Here is a 19,722-nt window from a genome sequence, read left to right as displayed (position 1 = left end):
GGAATGTGGTGCGAGGGACTTCACACAGTGCCAAGAGGACAAAGAGAGAGAAGTGTAAATAATGAGGTGAAAGTTATTTGAGGTTAATTATATCCCTCTGTCAGCCACATGTTCACGCATGGCTGCCTCTGTGCGTACAAAAGAGATTTTGAGGAAAAACAGGAGCTATGCCTCATATCTGACAAACTGCATATGCACCATGGGAAATAGTATCTGTTTAAACATATAATTTTTTTTATTCATATGACAGAACCGATTGATCTGCCGTCTTTAAATCAGTTTGACGTTTTGGGAAAGTATGCCTACTCGCTTTCTTACTGAGAGAAGATTGATACCGCTCCAATGTGGAGCTACAGCCAGCCAGCGGTTGGTTGGCTTAACTTAGCTCAGCACAAGGACTGGTACTGGGGAAATGTTGCCGGGGTTTGTCAGAAGGAACAAAATTTGCCTCTCTGTAGTGTCAGTCACTCAGCAATATCTATCAAAAGTTTGCTAACATAAATTACTGATCATTATTATAACAAGTGAGGCTGTAGCAGCAAAACCCCTGAGTGTACTGGACTGAATAAGGATGCATTTCATTGCTGAATAACTTTTATGTTTGAAACAAAGAAAGTGTTAAATCCTCCTTTTAAAAGTCACTTAAATGTAATAGGTCACCTGGGATCAGCATTGAAGAGATACTGCCGTGATGACAGGAGTCAAACTGCCAATATAAGTGTTCAAAATGATTTTTGACACACTGCAAATGATCGTGCTGGCTGTGTAAGGGAAATTCACAAACTCCATATTATGCATGGCCTAAAGGGAACCTGAACATAACATGACTCCCCTCCTTTCCCCACCCCCAAGGATGACCAGTGCCACAGCAGACTGCAGTCCAACAGAACTGATCTATTCATCAATAAAGGTAGAAATAGGCGTCAGGTCGAGCAAAGTCAAAATGACAAACACAACTAACTTATCTAGACAACAAAGAAACAAGACAACTAAACTAAATAAAAGACTAAAGTATGCATCAACAAAACAGCTGCAGCTACCAGGGCCGCTCTTTTAGTCAATATTAACATTATTTACAACAAAGATCAGGAATCAATAATCAGTCCAACACTAAATCGGCAATCACTTGGCAGAGCAGCATGGCGCGTTCTGGTGGGGAGCCAGGAAAACGGCTAAGCGAAGCCGGCATGGGCAGGTGCGACCTCAACTCAACATACTTCAAGAAAACGCACAACGGGTGAACAGCACCACCCTCAGGCAGGCAGGGAGAACATCACAAACAAAATCACACTGGCATACAAATACAAACTATGACTCAGGGTCATCAAATATCCAAGACCACATCAAGCATGGGCTCGAGACCTAAAATATTTGTTCAGAAAATCCTTTATTTACAGCAGCAGTGGGAGACTGGAGCACCAGCTGCTTGATGTGGTTTTGTACAAAATGTCACTCTTGTCATGAAGCTCCGAAATTACTACAATTATGGATGAAGTCCCGGCTCATACCAAGTTTTATTTGAAACATATTGCAGTGACATTCAGAGTATGTTTGGTTTACCAGTTTGAAGGGAAGTTCCTCCAAACTGGAGCTTTTCTTTGTTTTCTCTTTCTCCTTTTTTCAAATATCTAGATTGCAGTTCTTGTAAAATTGTCAGTTACAGACGTGTTGTTTTAATGAGGTTTATTAATGAAGTAGTGCATATCTTTCATGCTTCAGCTACATAGTTTATTGACTGGAGTCAGTTATGCGTGGTTTGTCAGATGAACTCTTAACAAAATTCTTCTCTCCAATATTCCTCAATAGTTTTCTCTGTAACATGGACACGGGTCCCTCAGAAGCAAGCTATTATAAACTACTCTGTGGCAGAGTAAGAAAATAAAGCAACCGCTAATGTTTCCTGACTTACGGAACTTGAAGCTGTTTCCAAGAATCAGCTTTGCAGAGTGAAAAAACAGCTCTGTAACATAAACTGAAATAAAAGAAATTTTCAGAGATTTCAACAGCAGTTATCTCTGTCAACCCTCTTGGAACTGACCCCTGGAGCCTCATGTCTAGCTGTCTGAAGCAATAATTTCAAACTAGGAAAAGGCTCAACACATCTGACATCTGTTTCCATTTGATGATATTTCTCTTGAATCTGATATAAACCAAATGTAACCTAAAAAAAAAAAAGACTGACACAATATGAAACCTCTGACAGGCTGCGAATAACCGAGATGATTTGTGTTCGTTCCTGTCAAGATTGCACAGCTCTCCCATACCATAGCTGCACTCTGATTTTAAAGGGGAAGGTGAGTAATTTTGGAGCATGTGTAAGCAGAGTAATCTTATACCACTGATAGAACAGAAGAAATGTATTTATGTAAGGGAGTGCGTTAAAGACTTACATGAAAAGTAAGTCAAAACTCCTTTCCAAACATCCCACTTATATATGGCACATTATACATATATTTATAATAATATGTCATTAGGAACATAAATCCATGCTCCTCTTGCTCAGTAAATGACAAACCACACAAATGCTATAAAATAATATTTATTACTGCATACTCTCAACAAATACGTACAGTATAAATGTAATTCAAAACAACAGGGCCCATATTCACATTTTATCTTCAACCTCAAATTACTTCTTGATGTCTTAGCTTGGTGGTCCCTCTATGAAGATACTTGCGAAGCTGCTCAGACCCTCCAGTACAGATGCTTTCAGCTGTACCTGAAGGCCAGGTAGAGATGGCGTGAAGATAGATAGATACTATCAGTTAATGAGTCACATACTACACGATCAGCTGATTTGAGAGCTGATGCAAACTCGTAATACGGTGGTAAAGGAAGTATTTGGTCCGAACATTAATATATTACACAGAAATCCTGGCCTTTTAAAAATGCTTCAGTGTCATTAAACACATTGTCTGGTTGTTTAGCAAAAAATTTGGTTTTAAAAGAGCACACTTTTCCTACTAGTTTGGTTAAGAAAACAGAATATACGAGACCATATCTTGGTCACGATGCAGTGAGAGTTGAAAAAGCACCAGATCAAATGGATTCATCTTGTGCGTGTATCATCACCACTGCTAGTGTTAAAAACATTGATTCATTTAGGTTTTAAAGTTTGCTTACATTCAATTGTAGCATGCAGGTTTTCCCAAATGATAGTACTATGAATACACAATGCATGTATTCCCTCTCTGGAGGCTACTAGTTGGCACAAAATGCAGTTTCTCCTCATGTCTGACTTTTAAAGAGCCACAAATTGTGTAAATAGTACTTTCTTCATGTACTAGCGTCACAGGATTTGTCACAGTTATGTGATTACTGAGTGCTTCCAGCTACCTCTAGCTCCAGACGTCATAAAATATTAGGAACACATTGTCTTGTTGTGTTGCACCCCACATTCTTCACTTCTCATTATGAGAATCTTTTAGCCTGCATCACCCACTCACAGATTATGTCGATTAACCACATTAAATCAATTCAGAGATCCTGAATTTGACTCTGATTTATCTGTTTACTATACTGAATGGTACGAGCTAATAGTTCTCTATAATTTCTAGGATCATTATGTAGTTAAAGAAATTTAATCTCTGCTAAAAACATTCACTTCTTAAAAACATCCGGCTGTACAAAATGTCTTTTTTTCTTTAAATGCATCCATTATAGAAAATGTATTCCTTAGGCAGCTCTCAGACGTAATTTCCAGCCACAGGAACTATCTATGTAACATGACCACTCACTGATAGAGATGAAATACTTGAAAATAATAAATGAACACACATGTTGGAAGATGAAACAAACTTCACATGTTTTGTGATATTTTCTTAGAAAAATAGAAGCTACGTTGTAAGAGACAAGTTAATACTTTATACACAGTGGAGACCACTTACAACAGCATGAGCACTGCAATAATAATAGCACTAATAATGACCTCTTCTGTGTGGCATGATGGGAATCATCTGGTATTTGTCAGTGTTCTAGGACAACAGCTGCCCTCCACATGACTTAACGCTGCAATGATTTCCAGATAAAAGAGTTCCGATGTTTGACTCTCCACATGACTGTAAGACGCACACTGGGGCCCATTTTACTCGGGTATGATGTCATCAGGGCACATGGGTGCCGAGCAGTGACAACATGCACTTGATTGTCTCATAATCAGCTACTGATGCTGTACTTGCAGAGGCACACTCGTGCATTTTTTTATTTATTTTCTTATAAAAAGTCTTTGCACCTTTGAGGCTTTTTGGAAACTAACTCAGGGACACAGTTTCCCTCTTATCTTTCCCCGTGAGGTATTAAAGCTTCAACAGGTTGCACTCATCAGTGCTGTTATTCATACATGAAGCACTAAGGCTAGATATAATCATAAGTCTAAAATCTGCATGTAAATAATACTGTACATAAATTTACATGTGGCTTGAATAAACATTCTCTATAACTGGATTTACCATAATGGTCCACTGAGAGATTTTAGTCCTCTACAAAAGCCTCAGTGTCGGAGTATGAACTGATTTATGTAGCCTTGGTTTCATCATTTGTTTTGCAGTTAGTATTGAACAGGTACAGTCCTGTTACTTCATTCATGAGTTAGGGTCAATCCTTTCATGTCAGAGTCTTTCAGTCTGCTGTGAGTCCTGTAGAAGCGACTTTGACCTCGTTGAATTTTTCCCTCCTGACTTGGATGTGATCGCTGGTCTGTTGGCAGTGACGACGCTGTTTCTCCGTAATAGTAGCTGATGGGAATATGGGTTTGGCAGAAGAGGTATGTGATTTGTGTGTGTGTGCGGGTGTGTGCGTGTGTGTATGTGTGTGTTTACGAAGAGCTTGTATATTTCTGACTCAAGCGGGAGCTGGAGCGGTCTAATCCATTCCCGTGGCAAGAGCCCTTCCAGCGTCCTCCTGAACCTCGTTCGTCCAGGGGAGACGTTCTGTAGCACCAGCAGCACAGGCAAGACTACAACACACACACACACACACACACACACACACACACACACACACACACACACACACACACACACAGTTACTCACAGACTTTTGTTGACTGCATTTTCTAATTGTACCATACAACCTCCGCTGCCACTTTGTTCATTCTTACCTGGAAGCAGTTTTTAAACTTCTGGCTGACAAAATAGAGGGCGATTGGGTTAATGCAGGAGTTTAGGGAGGCCATGTTGATCCCGATGTAATCCATCACTAGCAGAAAGCTGACAGGGAAAAGGGCAAAGTTTACAGTAAAGACTACAGGAAGTCACAGAACAATGGGTTCTCATGAAGTTTGCAGAATATTCGTGTGGCCTATGGTATCTGTGTGCCTACCTGAGCAGTTCACAGCGGTTGGGGTCATTTTGGTCATAGATTGTTTTCTTCAAAATACGGCTGAGATGAAGGGGCAGCCAGCACAGAGCAAAAATCAACACCAGGCAGAACACCGTCTTCGCTACTTCCCTCCGCTGCACACAGCGAGAAAGACAAATATTGTCACATATGTGCCTCCAACTCTCAAAGATTATAGTTACATGATTCTCAATGTGTGCCCCAGACTTTTGCTCACACACCTGTTTCATGTGGTCGTTGAGTGCGATGCGCATGCCTTTTTTACGACTGAGCATCTCACAGGACATGAGAGTGTAGAAGATTCCTGTGCAGGCCAGTGGGAAGCAGAAGTAGAAGCCAAACAGCCACCAATCTTTGACATCCTGGTAGAACTGAAGATAAAAAGACCATCATAAAAAGTGCACATGCATATGTAGACTAAATAAAACTGGCTACAGCCTTGAGTTTCCATTATACCAAATATGTTTTGCATTACATACAGCATTATCCTTTGGAAATATATATTGTGCAGAGATTTAAAGTTGGAACAGATGTTTTGTGTGTTTCAAGAATGATGAATTAAATAAACTGAATGTCTATATTTACAAAATATGGTCTATTTATAGATTTTTAAATGATTTTCATATATTTAATTACTTTATTTTACTTATTTTCTTTGTATTTTTCTATACAATTGCACAATAAAGATTTCTTTAAAAATGTTTTTAAAAAGTTCAAAAGCAACATGATTTTAGTTAAGACATCACACATTTTGATGGGTGTTTCTGGATTGAATATAGAGAGTTGTTACCATACTTCCAGAGCTTGAAATTTGGTGGAAATTGCTTAAATTAGGTTCAGACCTGTTTGTGTTGTGTGAAAAAATTTGTTTTGGGTGAGTTAAGGACATTTCCTGAGTTACATCAACCGGTCAGAATAGTCCACTATCTAAGAAGAATTGTTGAAAGTGTTTTTGCTAATGACAACAAGCTGAAATTGCAATTCCCTGATTTTAAATGAGAGATTATACATGAAAAGCAGCCTTGTGTCATATTTCCTTCTCATTTGAACAAAGTGGAAATATCCACACATTGGAAATACCTTTGCACTTTCTTTATTGCTATGCAGTTTTATGAATGTACCATGAATATTATGAGAAACAGTCACATTAAGATGATTTGCATGCAGTGTATATGTATTGTATTACATTTGTTGGAATCACTAATTACGTGCTGGCAGAGTTTGAAAAAGAAATCCTGATTAAAGAAAATGCAGCTCAGGCACTTTTCTTTGAAGTGAAATATTCTGTTGACATTTTTACTTCAAAGTAACATCAGGTGGAGACTGAACAATCCACAAGATTTTTCCTAACCTAGCCCTGACAGAGAGATCCTAATCAGTGGGCAGGATATTTTGACCATATGCCTGTGGGAAAATAATAACATAGCATGCAAGCTCTATCAAACATTTTGCCAGGACAAAGTTACTCTGATCATATTTCTATGATAGGGCGATAAAAAGAATCCAGCTGTTTATTTTGAAGTTAAGGTTATGCATTTAGTTGTCATACTCTCACATTTTTTTCGTCCTCAACTTACATTGTCATTTTTAAACAATCCTTGATTTTTACAGACTAACTTAGCCGTGCAGCTAATTTGGCTATGGGAATTGCGATGTCGATCTGTCAGTCCACCATTTGGTCCACACTTAAATATTTATAACAACTACATGTCATCATCGCTATGAAATGTTGTGCAGACAAGTTTCCCACAGGATAAAGCCTTCTGGATCTAATTTAGCACCATCATCAGGTCCAAATTTTAATTTGTCCATTACTTAAACTTAATGAACAAACCTCCTCAGCTGTACTTTGTGTTTAGTGCTGTTAATGGTAGCATGCTAACAAACTAAACTAGAGCAGTGACTATTTATTTAAATGTTGTCTAACAAACATGCTAAACTAAAGCAAGGTGGTGAGCATGCTGACATTAGCATTCAGCTAAGTGCAAAGTTGTGCCTGAGTATTGCATCAGAGAACCATTAGTTTGGCTATTGCACACAAATTAATTTCACATTTTGTGTTGAAATATTAACATTACTGTGTAAGTAATATTCTGTTAATCTGTGCACACACATGAAGAATTTAAAACAACAATTTAAGTAATCAGATAGCACAAATTACAAAAACTGCTGGTTTATGTGCCTTTTCCCCATGATACTTACTGGCCTGTCTACCTTTACATAACACAAATGCATTTATTAAAACAAACAAACAAAAAAAAATTCTTTAACTAACAAGTAGCTGTGCTCTAAGTACCAGCTATACAGTATTGCAGTACTTGTACTTTGCTTGAGTACCTCCATTTTATCCTAGCTGCTTAGACTTCTACATTTTATAACATAAATGCTAATGTTGTTACTTATATTTAAATAAAGGAGCTAAATACTTCTGTCATCACTGCTAATAGGTTACACGTCTAATCAAGCGCCCTACCTTCATAAAGTTGGTGGTCTGTTCTGGGTGCAGCAGGCAGACACGCAGCTTATTGCCTCTGTATGGCATCTCCAACATATCAAATGCCAGCGCCTCAGGGACCGCCAGTACCACAGCAATCAGCCAGATCAAAGTCACCTCCACTGCTTTCCACAGGGGGATCCCCATCCCCTTCACCCTGCTCCATGACGTCACTGCATGGTAGCTAAGCACACAGCACAGGAACACAGACACAGGCGTATTAGCTCCTTTCATTGCTAATATTTGTCATGTGTGCGGGTCAGAAGTCTACTAACCGGTCAATACTCAGGGCACACAGGCTGAGGACGGTAATTCCCACCGAGGCTTTCTGAATGAATGGCACCAACTTACAGATGTACACGCCAAACGGCCAGTCCTCAGCTATCAGCTGCACAGAAAATAATTGAGGGAGACAGAGAGGAAAGACATCTGTAGTGAGAGAAATTTAAGAAGAGTCACCTGTGTAAACACGGTCAGACCTCTTTGAGGTTCATTTAGAGGTCTTTTCTTCCTCGTGTCTTCCCTTGTTACTGCAGCAGCTAAAGCCAAAAACAACAAGAATGTGTTCCTCCTCCATGCAAAAGTCTTTCGCCCAGGGGGGATAAAATCAATTCAGGATTAGGATAATGTCCTTAACAACAACGTCTAAAAATTACATTTTTGGAAGGCTTCTTACACAAATCTACAATATTGTCTCTACTGTCTTGAAACAGTTAGAGGTTGTATGGCCTTTCCACTTCCAAGTTTTCTTCAGTAAATCATTATAAATTGGACATAGAGTACAATTACTCTCTCTATGTTGAACATTCAAGGTTGGGTTGGTGCCAAAAATGCCAAAAATGCACATAAAAAGAGAAGATTTATGTATTTTTTTATTACATATAAATGTGTTTAAAATGCTTTTTAAACACACATTTTCATTCTTGTTTGACAAATATGTATCATATTAAGTTTATTAGTTTGTTTATTTTACATACTTCTTAAATATTAGGCTAAATATATTTTTTGAGTTCAGGGCGTTTAAGGAAAATGAGATAAAGGGACTCTTTGAATGGAGCTGGAATGCACTACAGCATTCCAGCTCCATTCAAAGTGAATCCTATCAGATTTGGAAAATAAAATGCAGTGATTGCACTTACACATAGCCTGCTGGATGTTTCCACTTTACACACAAACACACACACACACACACACACACACACACACACACACACACACACACACACACACACACACACACACACGGCAAGTGAGGAAAGATAGAGGACAGTTTTTCCTAAAACCTGGACATTTAAGCTCCCTTTAACTGTTGGCTCATATCTGCTTTTATCAAGTTTTTTTTAGTTTGAATGATACCTTGTAAACTGGGATTGTAATGTATGCTGAAAAAGGAAATCAACAAAACCACACAAAACACACTGAATGTAGAGACAAACCACAGCAATAAACTTGTAAATAAACCACAGCTAACCACAGGACGTGCCAAAAAAACAGCTCAGCCTTAACTGTGAAAGTGCAGTGCAGGGAAATTACTCATACTAAATTAGATACAGACCATGGGACGGGTAATAAATTGCACTGTTTTTAATATATTGCATAAAATGTCTGAAGTGAGATTTTATGTGCGAAAAGCTGCATCTTACCATTTTATATGCAATAAAAATAAGACATTCATCCAATGGCTATAGGCAACATATAGCTAATAACTTATGAAATCATCAAGTGTTTTTACTTAACTTACTGTGATAATTGTGTTAATGCTGTGTTAATACAGTATGTAAACAAAACCTGGGGTTGATAGAAGTTTTTAATCAATCATTTGGGGAATCTTAAAAGTAGCCTCACAGGCAGCAGGAATCAGGAGTAATATCCACAGGATAACAGCATGGGGAAAAGGAACGCATGCATATGGCAATTCCCTGCAGGCAGTATGTATCAGTATAAACACAGTTTGTATCAAGCTAAAAAAAAAAAAAGAGCCAGGGCAAAAGATTAGTTTGTTCATTTCTGGCCAGCACAAGGACAGACACAAAGGCTAAATGAGGTTACCTTAAACACATTGATGGGGATGGCGATGACAATATAAAGCAGGTCCCCCAGTGCCAGGCTTCCAATAAGGACATTTGGCCCATTCCTCATACACTTGTTCTTATATATGATCCTGAGCAGCGTTGAGTTGCCGATGATCCCCACCACAAAGATCAGGCAGGACACGATGGTGTTCACGTACTTGAAGGCATGCTTGATCTCCGTTGGCTTTATGCACATGGGGGGGAAGGAGCCCCGCGGTCGGCCCGGCTGTGGGGGTGGCAGCGGGACGGAAGCGTTGCTCTTGGAGGGTTCTGAAGTTTCAGGCCCACCTTGGGAGTCGCGGACAAAGCGAGAGGCTCCGACCTCCGCGACCAGCAGGAGACACAGCAGAGCGACGGCCCTCATCCTCACACAAGCCTCGCACGCACACAGCAAGATGATTGTTCACTCAAAGGCACACAGCAGTCTAAAGGCGCTCACTTAAAGGCACTCACACACATATTCACACACTCACACACATCCACACACTGGAACTTGCTCCGGGCCTGGCACCCTGGCCTCCGGGCTTCTTTGACCTGTACAGAAAGTAGAAGAACCATCATGTTACACACAAAGATAAAAATAGTTGATTTTACGTCTCATCAAGGATTGGTCTGATTGGCCATGAACCTTTGTACAGATATTCATGGACCCCAGAGAATGAATCCTAATGACTGTGATGATCCCCTGATAAAGCAAAGGTGTTAGCATGACGGTCAAAGTAACACTGTACAATCTCACAGAGCTACTGGCATAGTCTTAAAAAAACTATCACATACAGTGTTATGTTTAAAACTGAAATGCAACAGCAAAGACATTTTCTATTAACATAATGAGGCTGTGTTGTTAATTTATATATTTAGCAGGTAACATATACTGTATGTTGATACTGGACACATCAGTAAAATGTTCAACAACAACATCATTATCAAACTTTTTTATGCACTCGGTCAAGGTTAAGGAGAGACTGGTCTAATTTAATACATAAAAATGACTTCAAACACAATGTGTTTATTTACATTTAACCAAAACTACAGTTGTTTCCTTATCTTAACCAGATTGCATTTGATGCCTTAAGACAGACAGGACTGTGGATATGAATCCTCGTCTCTGGCCGTTAACGAATGTGCAGCATCTTTCATAAAAAAAGAAAAGAAAAAAGACGTTCCGTCTTCACATAATCCAGCCACTGATTACGTTTCCTACGAAACATATTTGCTGTTACAGTCCAGTTGTCTATCTTGTGGGACCCACAGTGATGTTGGGCATATTGATGGATACTGGACACCTCCCATTCCTGTGTATTAATTTCATTGTTTTGGTTTATTATCTTGTTAACTTGTAATCTCATATATGTTCATTTGTGAGGGCAACTGTAATATTTTAGTAGGTTCATTTTTGGTTACAAGGAGTGAAGCACAGGTGCTCTGGACATGTGAGGGGTCCTTTGAGTAAGATGCAGGAGGGCACATGCATCATTCAGTAGACCTAGACATCCTGCAACAAGCAACCACTTTACGCTTGGTGTGATTGTGTTTCTGTGTTTCCAGGTGAGCAAAAGTGGTGGAAAGATTAAAAGTAGCGATGCTGCTGTATAATGATTGTGTAAGAGTAATGGACAATTGGTAATGCAAATATGAGATTGACATCAGAGTTTTGCAAGGCAAATGATAGAGCATGACGGGGATCGCCTTTGATTGATGACGTGCGGACTTGGAAATGCAAATGCAATGTGTATCACAATCTGCTCCTCTTCCAGTCACTCTCCGTTCTCCTGACACCTGCCCTCCTCTATTCACCCACCAAATGTCTTCAGACCTTCCTCCTTGTTCCCACTCACCTGTCTGTCCCACGCACCTACACACCTCTCACTTCCGCAATCGGCCCTGCAGTCACCTGTTCTCTCCGCACCTGTTCCTCATTCTCAAACAGCCCTGCACTGTTTATTCCAACCTATTGTCCCCAGTCTTTATCAGATCATCTGCTTTTGTTCCCGGTAATGTTCCCATGTGTTCCTCGTGTGAAGATTCCTGTTGTTTGTTCCTGTTTGCCTGCCTGCGCGTCGTTCAACCCGTCTGCCTGCGTGCATTGTTTTCTTCATTAAAATATCTTCACTGCATCGTCTCGTCTTTCAGTCCGCTGCCTCTGGTGCTCGTACAGTTCTATCGATCTATACCGCAGACTTTTAAACATAACACAAGACAATCGTGAGTCTCCTCAAAACCTCCCCTTTAGAGCAACTGATTGAAAGGAGAGGCTGTTACGTGCTTTAACAGAAGTAAGATCAGATGAACAGTACAGTCCTGAGCTCGACCTGAAGACATTCTTGAGGTATACTACACAGGTTCTTCAATAAAAAACAGCGTATAGACTTACACAAAAGAAATCCCACTCGATCATCACTTACGACCCACTAGAAGTGTGTTGCCGTCTGTTTATCCTCAGAGACCCCGTCGTTTGTCCTCTGCCTGTATTTAGTTTGTTTCGGTACGTTTCTAGGCAGCAACCTTTGGGCAGTGGGTGTGAGGCCCCCCCAGCCAGTAACAGCGCGCACTGTGTGAGGACGGGATTAAAATGTACATAAAAAAAACGACAGGTCTCTCTCCTCTGCTCTCTGTCTCGAATGTATAAAGATCTTCAGGTCTGTGTGTCTGTTTGACCGGGCTGCACCTTCCCACGGGGTTGTGAGGGATGTTTATTTGTGCTTCAGGATGTAAACAACATCAAACAACCAATGAATCCTGGATTGTTTGACTTTAATTGACCATATCAAGTCTCGACTTAAACCCTATCTCAATGATCAGAGTATGACAGAGAAAACAATCATCAGCAGAATGAATGAAGCGGCTAGCGCTGAATCAGAAAGACAAACAGCTGAGTCCCAAGAGTAAAAATGGGCTTTAGACAGATATGCAGACCGTTCAGCAGGACCGAGGTGTAGCCAAAGCCAGAGTGGAGGTTCAAGAGAAGCCAGCTGAACTCATGAAGCTCAAGAACCGTAAAGCACCTGCTGCTGCTATTTCAAGAGGAGTAATGGCCGAAAGAATGAAAAGCGTAACTAACTCTGAAGGGACCACCTGCCGATTAAGAATGTGTCTTAAGAGAGGATGTAGAGCGTGTCAGGAGCAGGGACCAGCTAGGTGACCAGTGTGAGGGGACTCCTCAAGAGGCTGCGGAGGACAAAGGAGGCTGGCAGAGAAGCCTGGCAGCAGGAGTATGACAATCCAGACAAATCAAAGCTGAACCAGATAACGAGGTGCATGTGCCTCTTTAGGATAAGAGGGAGCTGGAGGCAGAGTCGGAGAGAAGTGTCATCTCTCGTTACGTCACCGGGCTAAAGGCCCTTATTGGGAAGAAATGCATGATGGATTGTTTCTTTGAGGGAGTAGCAACACAAGCGCTGTGGAATATGGGTTCACGGGTCACGAATATAAACAAAAGCTGGAGAAAGTCTTGAGCTTCCAAACATCTGGTTACAAGGCACAGATGAACTCCTGGCTGACAACGGGACCCTTGTTGGCAAAGCAGCAAAGCAGACAGCCATACCCTTTGTGGACTGGGCTGAGCTGAAACTCGAGCTGGAATCAAATAGGTGCCTGCAGCCAGAGCTACTTGTGCCTGTGCTTGTCTTTTATGATCAAGGAGTAGCAGAGCCGCCATTCACTGGCTACAATGTGATCGAGCATCTGGTGATGAATGGAACGGAGCAGCATTCAGAAGTTACACCTGCTGTGGTAAGAGAAGCTTTCTCTATTGACTGTAAAAAGTCAAATGTGTTGATCCATATAGTGGATATTTGGAGCGGATATTTTAACTGACAAGGAAGACGAGGTTGAAAGACTAAAGCTAGTCCGGTGAGGGCAGGTCCAGCTTTCCACAAAACAGGAAGTCCTTTTTGAACCAGACGAGATCCCTACAGTGGCCAGAGTGCGATTATCCCTGAAACTGTCATCGGCACGCAGAAGGGAAGTTGGTCTCGGATGGGTGTATCCCTGTCACTAATGACAGCAACCGTGACATTACTCTCACCCCTCGCACAGTGTTGGAACAGCTACAGCAAGTCAAGGCAGTAGAGGCAAACCTGACACAGTGGAACACCTGAGGAAAATGCTAGGGTTCCTATCCTACTACCGTCCATATATCCCAAACCTGTTGTGCGTTGCCAAGCTACTTTACGGTGTGTTATCCACTGAGAATACTCCAGGCAGTAGGATCCAAGGATCGAGTACAAGTTGGAGCAGGGGGAAATACAAGAAGTCAGACTGCAGTATGCTGCCACGTTACATTGATGTGCTTGTGTTTCTGTATTTCCACAGCGAAAGAAAGGAAGTAAAGGCATTATTTGAAACTTATGCAAGCCTAAAGTCTCTTTTATGCAACAATATAGCTAAATTCTAGGAGACACAATTGACCAGGGAGCTGAATTTGTATAACAATTGAGACTGATCGCACTCTTTGTCAGGCAACTTAGATGTAAATGTTCAAAGTACCACAGAGTTAATTCAAAGAGATCAAGCTCAATCCTGTTTCATGAGCAAACTGGCCCTGAATCAACAGGTGTCAAATAAAATTTCCATGAAATAACTTAAGAGCATCAACAGCACATGCGTGTGTGCAAAATGTCTTTACAACTGTGAGAACATTTTCTTTATAACAGAAAAGCGCCACAAAATAAAGGAGAGGGAGAGAAACGAACAGAAAGAGAGGGGAGTAGTGGGAGAACAGACAAATGGAGTAGTGATAACAGAGGTTATAGGTTAGATGAGAAACAGCTCCTATGTGTCTCCAGTGTGTGTGCGTGTGTGTGAGACCGAGATATTTTCTTTTCTCACGGACGACTCAGGCTCGGCTCTGAGCCTCTCAAGAATCATGTGTACCCCCCCAGAATGCCCTGAGGGCGTCTCTTGAGATAAATGGGATGATTGACGAGGGCAGCAATATCGGTACAGACACACACTATCAGGGTGCAGTCAGTCACACACACACACACACATACATACACACACATACACACACACACACACACACACACACACACACACACACACACACACACACACACACAACCTCTCCATCTCTGAGCAGATGTGCAAACCTCCTGACACCATGGTTTGGGAAGGCTGAGGTTTGTGGGTAAACGCTTTGTTGAACTTTTCAATGAATACATGTAGGAACGTGCTTACATACACAGAAAATGATGCCGACCCAATTTACATACCACATACAGTTTACACACACACACACTCGCAAAAACACAACTGGCATTCAGTTTGGCTCACAGAGGCTCATTCTCTTCACACACACAAAGACACAAAATCACATGAACTTGAACACATATCACAAGAAACCAGTTTTGAAAAATTGGGCCATCGTCCATATATATATCCCTCTGTCATCTGAATAATTCCTTTGTGTTGTATAATATGGCAGCTCTTTGGGCCATGTTAGGGCGGGATTGTCTGATCTAATTGGAAAGCTGCGTTTTAATTGGGCTGATCCTCTTGATCTAAAACAGATTTTATTCTCGAGACCGTCTCCGACCTTTAGCGCTGCTGGCTCCTGATCTGAGAAAGGAGGTGGAAAGTTGGCAAGCGGCAGAGTGAAAGTGGAGGGGATACTAGCTAGTGGTCAGAAAATGCGTGTTTGAGTGGGAAGTGAAGGATGACAAGCATTTTAGTGGTGGAAAATAAATAACCCAGAAATGCAGGCGCAAACTGGCAATAAAAGAGGCCAGGATTGAGATGAATGACAGTTTGATCAACTGGAGTCTTTGAAAGAACAATGGAAGGAAGAGGAAAACACAGGAAAGGCACAGTCAGAGGAGGAGAAAGAGTGAGAGCGGAGGTACAATGCCCGAGAGGATGGGAATCATGAGAGTGACCTGAAGGCGGGAGAGAGGCTGTTAAAACCAGAGATGACTGGAAAATATGGAGAGGGTGCAGCCAGCTGAGAGCTGTTTCAAAGTTACAGAAGGATTTGAAATTTCAGCAAATTTACACAATGGATTGACTTTATTGTGGAAAACTTGAGGAATAAACTTAGGGAAAAAGCTTGATTGAATTAAATGAGAAAAGCATATATTTAATTTGGATCCAGAACTTTTGAAATTGCTTAATTTTATTATAATGTTGTGGATAATTTAATGATTAATAAGTAGGTCAAAATCTGAATTTTTGCAAGATTTTAAAACCACATTGATTTCCCATCACAGTCTTTTCAAACTGATTTGTTCATTGAATTAGTGCCAGTGTCAGATGTATGAAAAATAATGCAAAAATACAACACAAATATTTCAAAGAAGCTACGAAACACTTCTGCCTCTGTGAAACTTTGTGTTTTGGGTGAAACTGTGCCACAGAGGTGTTGATTCAGTTCTCTGATTATTTTTTGATCTTGCAGTTTTTGGCGTTGTGTTGACATTGGGTGTTCCTGTTATTTTGTCCAGTTTGGAATAACAGGAACACCTTACACTCATAACAGGAATACCGCATGCAAGTAAAAAACGCAAACACCCATGGCGTGCCCATACCACCACAATGGTGTTTTAAAGAGGATAAAGAAGGACAACTCAAAATAAAAAAACACCAGCTTAGTTTCAGCTCCACTGCACCTAAATACATGGATGTGACAGTTTAGGTTTATAGCCTCATTATAGATTCTTTTTCAAGGTGTGAAATACGTTTTGTCTGCCAGTTCCCTGGAGTTTAGTGCTCTCAGCTGTGAAAAGATCCAATAAATCCTCTCAACAAAGAGCAAAAAGCTATTTATTCCTTGATTTAAATATGCTATTGTAAGGGCATCAATATCCATCATGTGCCATATGTTATAGCCAGTCACAGTGCTGCAGGAGGCTGACGCATAAGCTGCATATAGCTGCAGGTCAAGAAATCTTGAGTGTGCAAACTGACTGGTATAGATAGACCTGCAAGATCCGAGTTGCAACACAAGCAGACCTTCCTTTTCTATCTGCATAAGCGCATGGAAACAATAAATTGTCATAGTATGAGAGCATCTCTGAGGCACGTCAGCCTTAAATAGGTTAAATTCGTATAAAACATTCAACAAGTCCAGAGCAAAGAATGAGTTTAAGAGGCCGTTAATATGCAAGTCTATGGCGTGTGAACAAAACAACTAAAACACATTTGACATGCAAAGTTGTCATTGTGCAATTAAACCGTGACATGAGGGTGACTGTTCATAAAATCACCAAACTTTTTCACTGGGCCTTTAAGAAAATCAGATAGATAGATAGATAGATAGATAGATAGATAGATAGATAGATAGATAGATAGACAGACAGACAGACAGACAGACAGACAGACAGATAGATAGATAGATAGATAGATAGATACTTTTATGATAAAAAATAAATAAAAGTCCATCTTCATTGCGCCAGTACACTCCAGTTCAGCAGTCATTTATCAGAAGAGGCGCAGTAACTAAGTAGCTGAAGTAACTTCTGCACAAAGAGCGCAGAGTCAAACCACTCTCTTGCTACTTGCAGTTAAACTCGGCAGTTCATTAAATTAAGTCACTGACGTTATCAGTTAACCTTATGACGTTAAACTTAAACATCTTGACTGGACTTACCGGACCGCGGTGTGTTGGTGTGGTCAACGGTCAAAGTTTTCCGGTCAGTATTCCAGCAGAGTTCCGCTAATTGGTCTGGTTCTTTTATGAATTATTACGGTTTGCTCGGTGAGATCCAGCAGTGAAAGTTCACGGCGTGTCCAAGAGTGTCCGGCTGTGCGTCAAGACCCTCCGATCACTGCTCCGGCTGCGCACTGACTCACCGACGGAAGACGCTGGGGTTTTATAGGCACAAGCCGGGAGGCTGCAGAAACAGCCAATCACATCCAAGACACGAGCATCTTTTCCTCTACTGCCAACAGGACGCGACTCAAATGCACTCATGAACTTTATTATACTTTTCCTGGAAAACGCTTCTCCAGTTTCCGGTTTCCCAGGTTTGTCATTATATATACTACCTGTTTGGTTTTTCTGCTGATCACGAACACATAGTGGAGACAGAGAGAGAGGAGATGAAAGAGGAGGTCTCCTCTCTGAAGTGCTGTACAGCTTAAATAATAACGACGAACGACTGTCATGGGAATGGCTCAGCCCCCACCCCCACCCCTGCAGAATCCTACTTCCAAACACAAGATACGCACATTCCCTGACATCTGTTTCCTCATGTAAACCAGCACTTAACAAAAACTGCTCAGGTGCTTGTTGGATCCAACTCAGGTTTGTGAGATTTTCATTTATTTTCCATTATTCGAGTTTCATCAGAAAGTAAGGTATTTTGCACTTTGCAACACATTTATGCCTGTACGATTAGAAAGAGAGAACTGAAAATAGTTTACTCTGATACCATGTACTTATGTTTGGTACAGATGCTCTGAACCAACAGTATGATGTAGTTACAGACCTTGTGACACTTGGCAACAGTAAAGCACTTGTTGGCAGGTTGATGTATCTTCTATTGTTCCACACATGAGCCTAATCAGCTGTTATAAAGCAGGAAGTCTATACTTTCTTTTTAAAAGTGTGAATACAGTACTTGTAATAGTTTTCCTACTATGATTAATTGTACTTATGTTGTAACTTTTGACAGCACTGGAGGTGATGACTGAGCACAGTGGTGCTCGTGTCTGCCTTAGACTGTTACAATTACCTGTTTGTAAATGGGCTCTTCTTTTGTTTTTGTTTTCAATATTGCTACTGTTGAATGCAATGTTCTGCAATGTTCCGTGTTAAAAAGTTACAACAGCCTCACTGTCATACAAACAGACAGATCTGCTTACAGAAGGTTGTTTACCTACGTGTGAGTCTGCACGTTGTTCTACACATCAGATCACGCCAGGTCTGTCGCAATCACAACAAGGCATGAATACAATAATACAATAGACAGAGAAACCAAATTCTAAAATAATTTGATTTACAAAGTATACAATAATAACAGAATAATACAAAACAACTCGGTACATACATTTCTCAGCGCATGTGACTCTCATGCATCCATACACACACTTGCACATGTGTAAACAAAGACACCTAACATCCCAAAAAACTCCATCACCATCACCACTGCCATTAACCCAGTGGGTGTACACACACACACACACGCACACGCACACGCACACGCACACGCACACGCACACGCACACGCACACACACACACACACACACACACACACACACACACCAAACAAAGAGCCTTTCTGTGGAGTTTGTTTAATGACACCCATCCCCTGCTCTATTTTAGGAGGCAACTATTCCTGGTGCATCATTACTGTCATTATCACAGTCTCATATTATTAAACCATTAGCAGACATTATCACCATTATACACATAGTTACACACATTGTCTCTCTCCGACTCAGAGTTGCATTCCTCTGCACCTGTGTGTGTTGGAGTGTGTTAGCGTGAGAGAGATGGAGGACTGGCTGTTGTTCCTTTTGCTCTGCAGTCTACATGGTCAAGGACACAGTTGAATCTGTCTGATATGTAGGGACTCATCATCCTCCTTCACAGGAAGGAAGCTCACTTCAATCTCTTCATGTTTTGTTGTTCCTGATAGAGTACGGACATGAGGAAAAAAGTTATCTTTTCTTAACTAAAAAGACGGAAAGGGCTGTCGATGAGAGACAAATATCGAGAGATCCCACCTCATGTCTTTGAACTGAGATAGTTGCTGAAGAACAACGCGGGGCTCCATCTTCACTCTGATAACCAGAGGGAGGGAACCTGACAAACATTTCTATGGTATGATGTTTCTGTCTGTACCACACAGCTCCTGGGACAAGCAGATGTTGTC

At 40.9% G+C, this 19,722-nt stretch overlaps 1 protein-coding gene across 1 annotated transcript; it reads right to left on the bottom strand.

The window, feature by feature from the left end:
• Window positions 1-2,523: 2,523 nt before the first annotated feature.
• Window positions 2,524-17,756, bottom strand: LOC111226575 (endothelin receptor type B-like). Its single transcript, XM_022751799.1, has 8 exons — window positions 17,492-17,756; window positions 9,881-10,437; window positions 8,107-8,219; window positions 7,811-8,015; window positions 5,559-5,708; window positions 5,320-5,453; window positions 5,099-5,207; window positions 2,524-4,954 (listed from the first exon to the last, which is right to left on the bottom strand). Exons 2-8 carry the CDS (start codon window positions 10,265-10,267, stop codon window positions 4,814-4,816), a joined length of 1,239 nt encoding a protein of 412 aa, XP_022607520.1. The 5' UTR covers window positions 10,268-10,437; window positions 17,492-17,756; the 3' UTR covers window positions 2,524-4,813.
• Window positions 17,757-19,722: the final 1,966 nt, after the last annotated feature.

The sequence above is a fragment of the Seriola dumerili genome, unplaced genomic scaffold (genome assembly GCF_002260705.1).
Source record: "Seriola dumerili isolate Sdu_G_001 unplaced genomic scaffold, Sdu_1.0 BDQW01000161.1, whole genome shotgun sequence".
NCBI classification, from domain to species: domain Eukaryota; kingdom Metazoa; phylum Chordata; class Actinopteri; order Carangiformes; family Carangidae; genus Seriola; species Seriola dumerili.
This window is presented reverse-complemented; position numbering and strand designations above follow the sequence as displayed.